The 12,815-nt window shown below is 41.9% G+C and overlaps 1 protein-coding gene across 2 annotated transcripts; it reads left to right on the forward strand.

Annotated features, from left to right (window-relative positions):
* The first annotated feature begins 2,425 nt into the window (after positions 1-2,425).
* On the forward strand, positions 2,426-11,584 carry LOC124190978 (Ca(2+)/calmodulin-responsive adenylate cyclase-like). Of its 2 annotated transcripts, none has more exons than XM_046583877.1 (20): positions 2,426-2,524; positions 2,716-2,720; positions 3,018-3,349; positions 3,418-3,629; positions 3,692-3,884; positions 3,957-4,255; positions 4,824-4,980; positions 5,049-5,396; positions 5,514-5,656; positions 5,718-5,764; positions 5,848-6,073; positions 6,140-6,292; positions 6,352-6,483; positions 6,547-6,644; positions 6,706-6,843; positions 6,915-6,993; positions 7,078-7,459; positions 7,536-8,907; positions 8,989-10,128; positions 10,231-11,584. In XM_046583877.1, the coding sequence occupies exons 17-20, from the start codon at positions 7,166-7,168 to the stop codon at positions 10,455-10,457; spliced, it is 3,033 nt and encodes a 1,010-aa protein (XP_046439833.1). In that variant the 5' UTR covers positions 2,426-2,524; positions 2,716-2,720; positions 3,018-3,349; positions 3,418-3,629; positions 3,692-3,884; positions 3,957-4,255; positions 4,824-4,980; positions 5,049-5,396; positions 5,514-5,656; positions 5,718-5,764; positions 5,848-6,073; positions 6,140-6,292; positions 6,352-6,483; positions 6,547-6,644; positions 6,706-6,843; positions 6,915-6,993; positions 7,078-7,165; the 3' UTR covers positions 10,458-11,584. The 2 variants fall into 2 exon arrangements, with proteins under 2 accessions (XP_046439833.1, XP_046439832.1); XM_046583876.1 differs by having other exon boundaries at positions 5,049-5,179; positions 5,824-6,073.
* The last annotated feature ends 1,231 nt before the right edge of the window (positions 11,585-12,815 follow it).

The following is a 12,815-nucleotide window of genomic DNA, read 5'->3' on the forward strand; positions in this document are numbered from 1 at the left end:
CTTTGTAAGTACCAAATTTTAACTGAATAAATATTTGGCGGGCAGGAAATTGTTCGATTGAAATTTTAACAAACTGGAAGTTTTGAATACAGCCTAAAATGATTTCCGCTCGTTTGGAAGCAATTTTTTTTAGCCATGTCGACTCGTTTCTTTTTCGATATGAAGTCTCACAACAATCAACTGAGCTTCGAGGCGTAATATTTTTTCTTCTTTATCTCGTAACTCTGCGCGAAGATTTTAAATTTTTTTCGGGGATATTTTCTAACTCTGTTCGTGTTCATCTATTGACAAAAAATAATTTACGTGAACTCAATTTTTTGTTGAAAACTTCTAAAAAGAAACACGGTACTACCTGCTCTAAATTTGCCAAGCTTGCAGATAAGGCGACATTAAAATTTAAAATTTCTTCTGCCAATTTGAGCTGATGTTCGTAGACATCAGAGGACTGAGATTTGTTGCTGGTTAGGTTAAATTTCTTCATTTGCAACGCCATTTCCGCTGCCACTTTTTGGATGCGACCTCCCTTTTCAATTGGCCAGCTGTGGAGTTGTCATACGGTTCAGATTCCTTTATCCAGGAACGATTATGTTGTTGATATAATTTCTATAAGACTGGATCTATTCGGTTCGAATGCAACCCCCACACCCCCCCCCCCCACCCCATAAAAAAAACTTACATTTTGGAACTGCCACGGTTTGTGTACGATACGGTTGTTCAAAATGTAACAATGGTTCGACGTGGTGTGCAGCAATTTTTGTAATTCGCGATCGCATGCACACTGGATGACCAGCACTGACGTAATCATACGCAGCAGCAAGGCTTTCTTTACCTCTTGGTTGGTTAAAGCCATTTGTTTTGCTGCGAGATAATCGCTGTATGGGAGCATGATATATAAGCTGATTATCCGATATATAGAGTAAAAACTGTAAAAACCTGAAAAAATTGAGAATTTAGTTACATATTTTCCTAATGGACAGTATATGCATGTTTAATGCACTAAGTGAACTGTACATCAATTACTAAAACTCAATGTTTGTGCAACTGCCAGCCATCTCGCTGGCTGGTCACATGTGAAATCTACAAGTACCTTCTTCGACAACCAAACATATGTTGTAAAGCTAGTCAATGAGTTTATGCTACAAAAGACAGTTTTCTTCTAATTTGTAAAGGAAAACTCCTACTTAAGGAGAAAAAATATGTAAAAACTAGACAAATTGATTCCCTACCTGACAAAAAAGTGAAAACTACAAGAACCTTCTTCGACAACCAAACACATGTATTCAAGGAAATCAATGAGTTTATGCTACAAAAAATAGCTTTTTCTCTGATTTTAAAGGGGAAATCCATATTCAATGAGAATAAGTACTTAAACACTAGTCAAACTGATTTCCCATAGCTACCTGACAAAAAAAACATTGAGCTAGACCTACACCTCACAAACCAAGTCGATTCGTAATTTAAAAAAACTTTTTCCTAATTAGGATTTCAATTTCGTGAGCTTGAAACACTTACTTGCTGATGGGTGAGTACAATTTACGTTGAAATAGAGTAAAAAGTGTAGTATAAAGTCGTTTAATTGGAATTAAAAAGTCAATCAGTTTTCAAATTCAAAAGGCACGATTGTTTTACGTTACGACTGTAGTGGAGTCAAGATATGAAATAAGGGGGGAAGGGGGTTACCGGGAACAAATTGCAACACGAAATTTTTTTCATGAGCTTTGTTTTTACTATAATTTTATATTTTTTGTAAATTTAACCTTTCTGAGAAATAATTATTTTTACTGTAAAAAAAATAGAAAACAAAATGTAAAAATTTGAAAATGTATTACAATTGTGATAAGAAATAGAAATAAATTTTTTTGACAGCTAATAAATGTTCCCCGTCTTTTTATTAATCAGGGTTCCAATTTTGAATGTTCTAGCTTTAACGATTTTTCTGTAATTAAATATACTGTGAGGGACTATGCCTCAAATTTTATAAAATCACCAAAAGGTGTTTACAAGGGACCTTATGGCGGATAGTCCCTCCGTAAACTCATTATATCTAGTCATATAATTGTCCTAAAATTTGGATCTTTTGTGCAAAATTAGTTAATATGTCAATTTTTCTAACTGTAAAAGTTGTTTTTAAAAATATTTAATAGAAAAAAAAATTAATTCTATTTCTTATCACAATTATAATACATTTTCAAATTTTTACATTTTGTTTTCTATTTTTTTTACAGTAAAAATAATTATTTCTCAGAAGGGTTTTTACAAAAAATATAAAATTATAGTAAAAACAAAGCTCATGAAAAAAATTTCGTGTTGCAATTTGTTTCCGGTCAAAAATATATCTTGACTCCACTACTGGTGTTGTGAGATCACACGATTTGGTATTGAGAGAGCATATTGTAGTTCATTTTTTACTACTAGATGTCACTGTGGATTTAGCCACAGGGCTATTTTTCCGAGACATTGAGCCAGCAGACGGAGCAGGATGTCGATAAATGCTCACTCAAACATTTTGATGAAAATTAAAAAGGTAATTCTTGTTTTGATCTTTTAAGATTTCTTTTTTGTGAATCTACAGTTAATTCAACCCATTTCCACTCGACCAAATCATTTGTTCTGATGACATGGTTGGCTGGAACCTTGAATGCTGTCGTGCGAAATTTTCCTCCATTGCTACGCGTACCGGCTGCACGTCTCATCCTATTTTGAAATATTTGACAGAAGAGGTAACAAATTTTTTTCCTTTCCAACTAGAAGGCTATAGATTTAGTTATTGATGACCAGATAGTAGATCCCTTTCCTCTAACGTGTTTTCGAATTTTGAGTAAGACCTGTGGTTTTCCGTTTGCCATCCTTTGGTTTGAACTTTCAATGGGTTTAATAGACTTCGATTGAAATTCTAGATCCCTTTGTAAAATTTCTGATATTATGATATGCTACATAGTTTAACTTCATTCCTGTCTTTGTGTGGTTTTTCACGAGATATCTGTTAATCTAAGGTAATACAAACATTTGTCGAATAGGTTTTACACCCAGGTGAGGGCTGAGCTTCTGCAGTGCTGTCTGACCCTGATGTGCTCATGGTTTCGCTGCAGCCAGCTGGTGAATGGTGAGGTGAGCTGCTTCCATTCAGTCTGTGGTGCTGGTGTTATCCTGAAATGTGTTGATTGTTGCAGACTTGCAATCACTATTAGGCTTGCTTGCTTACTTGCTATTATCATGTGGCCTGAAACTGCTGTACTTTTTCCCTGCCATCTCTTGTTGCATGTCTGGCAATACGTTTCATGTTTTCATCACCTTAAGAAATACTTCAGAACAGTGAAAGTAATTATGGTGATCAACTTTTAACCCTAAGGTTACACATTTAGTTATTTGATGACTTTGTTTCTGATAGTAATTGTGTTTTTATTTTTCCATCAACAGCCTGGTGAAGTAAGGCTACACTTTTACTGTATATATGATGACTGGCTCTTTGCTATGTATCTGTTGACTTTTCAGTTCAGAGAAGTCATGTCATTTCAAGAAAAAGGACAATAAGGACTATACAGTCACCAAGGTTCCTTGTTTGCTAACCAGTTGGCTACTACCCTTGAATCTCCCTTTTCACTTCCTTAAACGGTCGCTCTTGATTTGAGGTATTTCTTTCTGTGGGGTCAATTTCAAGTATTATTAATAACAGTTTTAATTATTCTTTTAGATCATGATTGATTGGAACCGAAACCATTCTGTCTCGACACCGAAACACTTTGGAACGGAAATTGGAGTGCTAGTAATGCTACAGCCATGAAGTAAAAAGGGCATCACCACTAAAACAGTCAACAAAGCTCTTAGTTTGTTAACCTGTTGACTTCTACCCTATTAAGTCTACATTCTTCCGCCCTTATTTTGAGGTTTTGCCTACCGTCGTTACAATCTAACATGAAATTTTTATATATCTGAAGTCATTTCCATTCTTGTTTCAGGTAAATCTTGCGCCTCTTATCCATAGGCTGAATCCATTGGTGGAAACTGAATAGAGATCATTGACGACTGACTGGCGTGTTGTCATCAGCAATACTGCTCACATGGTGCCATCCTTCCGTTGCCCCGAGCGGTGGTGCCTGCTCCAGCTACGCGGCCAGCAGAATTCGACTTCGACTACTCAACCGACGGCCTAGTGGGTCAACTCCCCCTTCACTGACTACTCCTTCCCTTGTTCTCAAGTCTCAACACATCACGGAGTCTCTTGAGGACGACGAGTTCATTATATTGATCGGGATTTGTGAGTATCAAGTATTATTCTTTTGTCTTTTTTTTTTTGTTATTGTCGTTTCAGTTAGATTCAGTGTCGATGAGCTAGAAAAGGGACGTTTTTGTTTATATCATGTCTTTGTTTTACGCAAGATGTCCTCGGATTGCTTTTCAGCTTTCAGAAGCACCAGCATCAGTTACTTTTATTTCACACATTTCTAAAGTCATTTATTGGAGTTACTGTGAGAAAATTTTACGGGGACCATGAATATCTGGGTTGAAATGAAGACTTCCAATAGTTGAGTAGCTATTGCTTACCACTATGGGTCCATTTCCCTGTACTTTGTATTGAACTAGCAAGTGAGCTTTTATGTACATTTCTTAAGGTGTCAGTCCATGTTCAAGCTAATTTAATTGCGCTGCTCAAGTTTCGTGTATTTTAAGTATTGATCTGCACTTGTGTTCTATCTTGTGTACGACGATTTCGAGTGTATACTATTAACTGCTAAATTATTCTTTTATATCATAGACATCAAGCACATTGATAACAAACATTTCTAAATAAGGTGATATATGTTTTACTTTTTTTAAATTTACAGGTTCTAAATTTACAGGTTTCTAAATCTGTATGACTAACTTCACGAGAAGTAATGTCTTTTCAAGAAAGTCAACAAGGTCCCTTTTGTTTGCTATCCCAAAGGCTGCTACCCTTGAATCATTTTCTTCACTTCCTTAAACAGGCCCTCTTGATTTGAGGTACTGCTTTCTGTCTCTACAATTATGATTGAATATTATTATCATTCAAATATTCATTCTTCTTACAGGTGCTATTAGGTCCATGCTACTTGTCATGAACTTCAGTACTTCATCACCCACTGGTGAAAATCAACGAGAGAATGCAACACCAACTGCCAAGCATGCAAACACCGACTTTCATATACCAACGATCAAATAAGTTAGTACAATTTTAATAGCAGTTCCCTTTCTCCTCGCCAATTAGCAATCAGCTCAGCTTGTTGACAGATCACAATTCGACAACAAGGAAAGAAAGACACTTTTTAAAAAGAGTTGAATCCGCACGTTATTGAATCAAATTTCGCTAGTATCAAGAACTTTTAGTAATTCGCCGTTTCAAATTGTTTGATTATCTAACCTACCTCCTAAAAATGTCGGTAAGTATTAACTACTTGTATGTTACTGTAGACGTAACATGTTCAGTAATTTTTCCTTCACTCTGTTATGATTTTATGAACAACTTTTAATGATTTTTTTTGTATATTATTATATAGAAAGATTACATATCAACCTTATGATGATTGACCTTATGATGAGGCAAGAAGAACATGGTCTAGAAGAACAATCTTGTTTTTCCAATTTTTAAATATCTGTTATGCATCCTTCTGTGAAGATTGGCATCATGGAAACTTCATAGGTATATTGTATATCTAAATATAACAAGATAATGTTACTTGAATATGCTTAAATTTGACTAGATATTACTGAGGAAGAATCCCGCTTCATAAAAAAGTTCTTCTGCCCCGTAATGCATTGATTTTGTGTTTCTCCATATTGCTATTTTATTTTTTATTTATTTTTTAGAAATGTTGAAAAATGGGATTCCAGTTTAACAATCAATTACAAACAAAAGAAATTAGAATAGGCAGGAAAGGAAGAGGCAGCAAAGAAAGGAAAAAAAAAAGACAGGAAAAGAAGGAATCTACTCCACAATATCCCCATTGTGGTGAATGTATCGCTTGTTATAGAGTAGATAACTAACAAGTGTGACGCCTGCGAACGAAAATCTCGTCATCAATGCAAATATCGAGTCTGTCTCACCTTCGCCCCAAATGTATTACTCAGTTGGAATTTCTTTTACACTTAAAATGACAAAATATGCATAAAATATTTACGGCAGAAGAAAGTCAAGATAAAATCTGAAGATCCTGTGGTAAAACCTGTCCTGAAAGAAGCAAACTATTCCGACGATGACGTCTGGGAGCCAAGTCTTCGGAAAGAGAAACCTCCTGTTCCAGCCCCTAAACCATCTCGACATTCAACCAATAAAAAGGTGTTTTATTTTTACTTCACTGCCAATTTCATTCCCTTTAACTACAATTTCTGTTTCAGGAAAAAACAAAGGGAAGATACCGTTCCTCTGCGACTACTGGGGAACATTGCCGCAGAAAGAGAATTACTTCGTCGACAGATTCTGGAGGTGAAAGCGAAGTTGAAAAATCTCCGGCCCGGAATAAACAAAAGGTATGTGGCTGAATACGATTTTATTGATGTGAGAATTTTTGGTTATTATCAACCTGATTTCAGATTATCCACTGTTATGGTCCCCCAACGCTTCCCGACCTGGAAGTAAATATTGCAGTGACCAATGTGGTCTCAAATTGGCAACTACTCGTATTTATCAGGTTAGTTATTTTAATAGTTTTGTAAATAAAAAAACCGTGAGAAAATGTCGTTTTCGTACAGATTTTGCCTCAACGCATTCAAGAGTGGGGCTTAACACCTTGTATAGCCGAAGAGAAGAACAAGAAAGAGTTGGAACAAATTCGTAAACAGCAAACCGATGCCCGTGAAGCTTTGGAAGAACTAGATCTCAAACAAAAGGTTGAGTTTTATCAATGTGTAAACTGTTCTTAAATTAAATGTTTCTTAAAATTATGTTGATACCAATGCAGGAATTAGACGTAATAACAGCAAAAGCGAAACAATTTACAGTAGACTTAAACTCTGACGATGAAGCAGATGAAGATGAAGGTCGGTATCAGTGTTACACTTAAGTCGATGATCATTGGATAGTTGAGGTCAAAAATCATATTTCTTTTAAATATATTTGTATAGAAACCATATCATCGCTGACTTTGACGAGCTGCTGGGCGAGGAGCGATTCCGTTCGGTCGACAAGATCAAGACGGTCGGCTCGACTTACATGGCCGCCGTCGGGCTGATGCCGGACATGCGGATCGGCCAAGTGGAGACGGACGCCAACGTGACGGCCTCCTTCTACCTGGCCACCCTGGTGGAATTCGTGTTCGCCATGAAGGAGAAGCTGCTCTGCATCAACGAGAACTCGTACAACAATTTCACGCTCAGGGTGGGCATGAACATTGGGCCGGTCGTGGCCGGCGTCATTGGCGCCCGCAAACCACAGTACGACATTTGGGGCAACACGGTCAACGTTGCCAGTCGCATGGATTCCACCGGATTGCCCAACCACACTCAGGTAATTTTAAATTTGCCGCCCTAAATAAAAATGAAATTGTCAAATCATTCCGGAATGAAAATTCACCACTCGACAGGTGACGGAGGAAGTGTATCAAGTGCTGAGGCACCAGCCGTACGAGTTCCAGTGCCGTGGGCGGGTCAAAGTCAAGGGCAAAGGCGAGATGACGACCTACTTCCTGACGGACCGCAAGCAGCCGGCCACCGTCCGGGTGGACGACATCGCCATGATGATGATGAAGCAGCCCAGTCACCACAACAACTCGAATCTCATGGCCTCCATGTACGGCGGAGTCATTACGCCGCTGGCCCTGGTCCACCAGCAGATCCGCCAGCAGAATCACCAGCAGCAAATGGTTGGCGGGCCGCTGGTCCAGCTGAGACCGGTCGGCCGGAGCAACAGCGGCGGAAGCGGCAGCCGGGGCAGGCGCAGTCCCATGCACGACGCCCTCCACCCGAGATTCCATCCGCTCTCGGAAGAGATGATGGCCCCGCCGCTGATTCCGCCACCTCCGCCCACTTCCGCCTACCACCAAGTTCCTCGTTTCACCAAGAATCCTTACCTGCAGCAGTTGCAACAACAACAGCCGCCGGTCATCATTCCCAACAGCATCCAGCCCAATCCACCGGTGCCTCGGCACAGCAGCACTCCGCCGCGCAGCAACGGCCGCGTCCACCACCACCAGCAACAACAACAACAACAGCAGCAGCAGCAGCAGCAGATGCAACATCAGCCAACGCCGCCGTTGTTGCAGCAGCAGCAACAACAACTGCAGAATCTCAGCCCCATCCGGAGTTGTTCGGAAACGGAAAGCGGATCGCCTCTGGGCATGGGTCTCTCGGTCAGGACGGTGACGGCTGGTCCGATCCAGCTGCAGAAATCGCCCAGCGCCCCACCGCTCAAGAGGCAGCACCAGCACGGAAGCGGCGGCGGCGGTGGTGGTCAAAATTCCGGAATTCCGGGCCGACCGGCTTTCGAATTTCCGGCGCCTCCACCACCTCCTCCGCACGGCACTTCGTCTGCGGGCAGCAGTGGGCGAGCCATGGGCCGCAACTTCCGCCACCGGTCGGACGAGAGTCTGTCCGGAATCGGTTCGTCGATGAGGGGCGAGGCCTATTCGACGCGAATCCACTCGTCGGCGGATGACGTCAGCTCGGCCAACCGGAGCGAGCGAAGTGAGAGCGAGACGGAGGACAGCTCGTCGGACGAGAGTTACACCAAGACGGAAGCGGAAGTCGACCCGGACAGTCCCGGAACGTCACCCAATTTCCGTATTCCGTCGCTCCTGCCGCTCAGCCTGGACATCGAAAAGGCCTGGTCTCGCATGAACGCCGAATTCACGGCCAACGGGCACCGGCCCGAAGTGGTGGCCCAATCGACGCCCTCTAGGATGCCGACGGCCGGCATGGCTTCCGCCGCATCGACGACGGAAGCGATCGAACTCAAAGGTAAAATGATTTTGCACAACTTTGATTGATTCCGGATTCATTTGAAAAACAAATAATTATTTTGGGAATGTCGGATGGCAGATTTGCATTTGCTGAAAGTGCCGACGCCCAAATTGACGACGGCCGGAAGCAGCAGCCGCTCGATGAAGTCGGGGACCACTGCCGCCGATTCCGACATCATGGCCGAGTCTTGCGTGGCGGAATCTTGCGCCAGTTTCGAGTTTGTCGACGACGACGATGAGCCGGAAGGCCGGGTGGATGACGACGACGACGACGAGGAAGAAGGAGAGGAAGGAGAGACGACGGAACAGGAGCAACAGCAGCGCTCGCAACCTCCTTCGCCGCCCAAGTTGCTGGTCATCAGCTCGGACGGAACCAAGTCGAGTTCGGCCGTCTGCAGTCCCAGCAGCACGTCGGAGATTGGCAGCGTTTTCGGGCTCCGCTTCGATCCGCAGGAGAACAAGATGACCCTGCAGCTGACGGCCACGGCCGGCGAAACGGTTCGATCGCCTCAGGGCGGCTCGGAACTGACGGAATCGTCCAAACTGACGCCCAGCCGGTTCCCGCTGGATCTGGGCAGCCCGACGCGGTCGGATGGCGGCGGCGGCGGCCTCTTCCCTAGTCTCAAAAGCCAGGCCAAGAAAAGTGAATACGAGAACGCGACGGACGACGAGCGGAAGCGGGAAGAAGTGGCCGAGGCTGTGGACGTCAGGCGGGAGCAGGAGCAAGTGCGCCAGATCCTGGCCAGCGCGGCGGCCCTTCAGGCGGAGACGAGCCAGTCGGAGTGGAGCGAAGACGACGACGACGATCTGTCGGACGACGACAGCAACGAAGACGGCCAGGACCAGGATTGCCCGCAGGGACCTCTGCTGGGCTCCAACAACCAACACCCGTCGCTGGGCAACGGCAGGAAACTCTGCCACAACCGGCGGCGCAAATTCCATTTCGGCCTGGCCAGCGACGTGGAGTCGACGGGCTACACGACGGACGACGCCGGCATGGAGAACCTCTCGGTGTTCAACGACGCCGGACTCACCGACGCCGAAGGGGCCCTGAGTGACATCAATTCACTATTGAACGACGAAATTCCCGTCGGCGATTTCGACATGGCCGACGACACGAGTCTCAGCTCCCGCGCTTCCTCCCGCTTCTTCGATTCCGAACCCATCCTCAATTTGGAGACGTACACCAACAATCCATCCGCTTCCGGAATCGGCTCAAGTAAAATTTTTGACTGAACTTGTTTGTTTCTTTTTGAATTATTTCGTCCTGTTGGATTTTAAAAATTTAAATTCGTTTTTCATTTTCGATTCAATGTCGCAGATAAGATGACGAGCAGCATGTTGTACGATTCCGAGTACGACAACTACGGTCCGAGTTCCTTGGCGTCGGACGACCTGTACGACGACGCGTCGTTGGACGTCGCGGCCAGCAAGCAGCTGATTGGCGGAGAAGACAAAATCCGCCGCGTTTCACAGCACATAACCCGCAGCTTCGGGCAGCCCAGTCAGCGCAATCTCAGCACTAGCAGCGACAGCGAAGACGCCTGAAGGACGTCAAAAATAGAAGAAGAAGAAGAAGAAATTGGAATTCATTCTAACCTTCAACATACCTTCCGGCATCCGCGCTCTCCCACTCAAAACTGCTAATGAATGATCATCCTTTATTCATTAATTTCACCTTGGATATTTTCTAACGGCTCGTTTTCTTTTCTCTCTCTTCTCTTTGATTGTGTTGAATGTTTCAAAATGATTGAAAGCAAAGAAATTCTCTTCGCAGCTTTACGAAGTTTGTAAAGTTACACCGCCACACACAGACTTGCCCTACCTGGGCATTTATTATTATAGCACGTCCGTTTTTTTTTGGTTTTCTCTTTGGAATTTACTGTGATTCAGTTGATATACCCAAGCCTCTTTACTAAGAATCTTTAAACTAGAACTGTTTTCTGTCTTGATTATTAATTGAATTCAAACTGCTGGTCTTTTTGCATAAATTATCTTTCTTTTTTCTATCTCTCTCGAATCGCCGCTCTGCATGGCTCTTCCTATTTTTTGGCATTTGCTCTCCCGCTCATCATATCTCTCGCTCGTTCGTCATTGGCTTTTTTTTTGTTTGTTTGACAGTTTTTTTTTTTGTGTTTGGTCTCGCCGATATTACCAACGTGTTTTTGTTTTCGTGTGTGTGTTTCGATTGATTATTTTTCGTTCAGTGGACAGAAAATGGTGTGCCTTTATCTCTTCAATTCAATTGTGAATGTCGTCGGTTACTATACGCTGATGAGCGGTCAATTTTCAATGTTTTTCGATTGCTGTTATACGATTCCCTTTTCGTTCTTGTTTTACCTAAACAATGTCATTGTGTACTTAACTAGGTATAATATTATATTGCCGGGGGAAACGTCTGACGCAGTAGTAGGGTGTAAAATAATAAATCGAAAAGGGCAGTCGGCTACTTTTAAAGGAGCGAGTAACTCTGAATGTGGAAGAAACGCTTCCGGTCGTCAGAAAAAGAAAAACAGTTAAAATAACTTACTCAATGTTTAATATGGCTCTACTTATCTTACACACCTTTTTTATAAATGAGAAGACACACACACTCAAGCCCATGTCATGTATATAAAGCAATAAGACAATGTTTTCACCATAGTTGTTCCTTCAATAAACGACGATCTGCTGGATCCTAATTTTTTTTCAATATTTATTCATTCCAGCTCCACAAACAGTTAACAGAAATATTATACCCGACATAATGAATTCAACTTTGACCATTTATAGAGTTACAATACCATGTTGCGCAGGTGGAGAGGGGGACTACATGAAACATTAGCAAATAAATGAATCCATTAGATATTTCTATAACAGAAACAAACACATGCCATAAAGTCATGAACGCTGAAACAAAAGCAATCTAATACTTAATAATTCGGATGCTCTCAAAACATTGAAAGAACAAGTCATCTTGAGTATACAAAACACACTCACAAGTCACAAGCCGATTTTACTAAATGAAGCCCAGTTACTCTAGGCACCTGGAAATCATTCATGCATGTAAAATTTGGAAACGCGAACCAATAAAAGGCAAAGCAATTACAAGTAAATAAATCAATAAAAAGGGTGCAATGCAAAAGCCACAAACTCCAAAGACATTTCGGTAAAGCAAAATAGCAAAGTAAACTAGCAGACGACAAAACAAACTGCTACGCCATCTTGTGGTAAAATGAGAAAAGTTAGCTAATCGAATATTTAAAATAATAAATGAAAAAATGAACTAAAAGATGTAGAAAAAACAATCTGATATTAAATTTTTGGCAAAAAAAAATTTTGTACATGGGAAAATGATCAGAAATCCCTTGTTTGAATTTTTTCTATTATTATCATTTTTGGTACACATTTCAAAACATTCTTATGGTTTTATGTTTTTATTGCTTTCTCTAATTTTTTCTTATAACATTTATCAATAGCATTCCCAGAATACCTTGAGTGGAACTGCGCCCATCTTATCACATGTTGATGAATACATAATAAGCTAATAATCCCCAGCAGGGGGTTGGTGAACGAACTTTCTTAGCACACTAAAGGATCCGAGTTCAAATCCCGGGACGGACGAACACAAGGGGAAATAATTAGGAGAATTTGGATAATGTAATGACGGGAGTCAAGGGGGCACCCGCGAACGGAATAAATCGCATGCCTGATCTGCTATATAGAGATGTCGCGATGTTATGATATTACGTCGTGGGAGTTCTGGATCGGCCCAGACGGAACGCTGCCTTACGGAAATGTTGGATGAAATGTCCTTGACATTGACAACAAATACGTAAGGGGAGTTGTTAACATATGTAAGCTTCTTAACTTGCGTTGACAACTTGTATGTAATCTCTATATCAGTCCTAATACCCTTCCCTTGAA

Source organism: Daphnia pulex, chromosome 3 (genome assembly GCF_021134715.1).
Source record: "Daphnia pulex isolate KAP4 chromosome 3, ASM2113471v1".
Lineage (NCBI taxonomy): Eukaryota > Metazoa > Arthropoda > Branchiopoda > Diplostraca > Daphniidae > Daphnia > Daphnia pulex.

Bases quoted from the DNA above. Each gene is read 5' to 3' on its own strand.
- LOC124190978 (XM_046583877.1), top strand. From the start codon at position 7,166: ATGGCCGCCGTCGGGCTGATGCCGGACATGCGGATCGGCCAAGTGGAG. The intron at 7,460-7,535 runs GTAATTTTAAAT...ACCACTCGACAG, and splicing joins GATTGCCCAACCACACTCAG to GTGACGGAGGAAGTGTATCA. The intron at 8,908-8,988 runs GTAAAATGATTT...GTCGGATGGCAG, and splicing joins GGAAGCGATCGAACTCAAAG to ATTTGCATTTGCTGAAAGTG.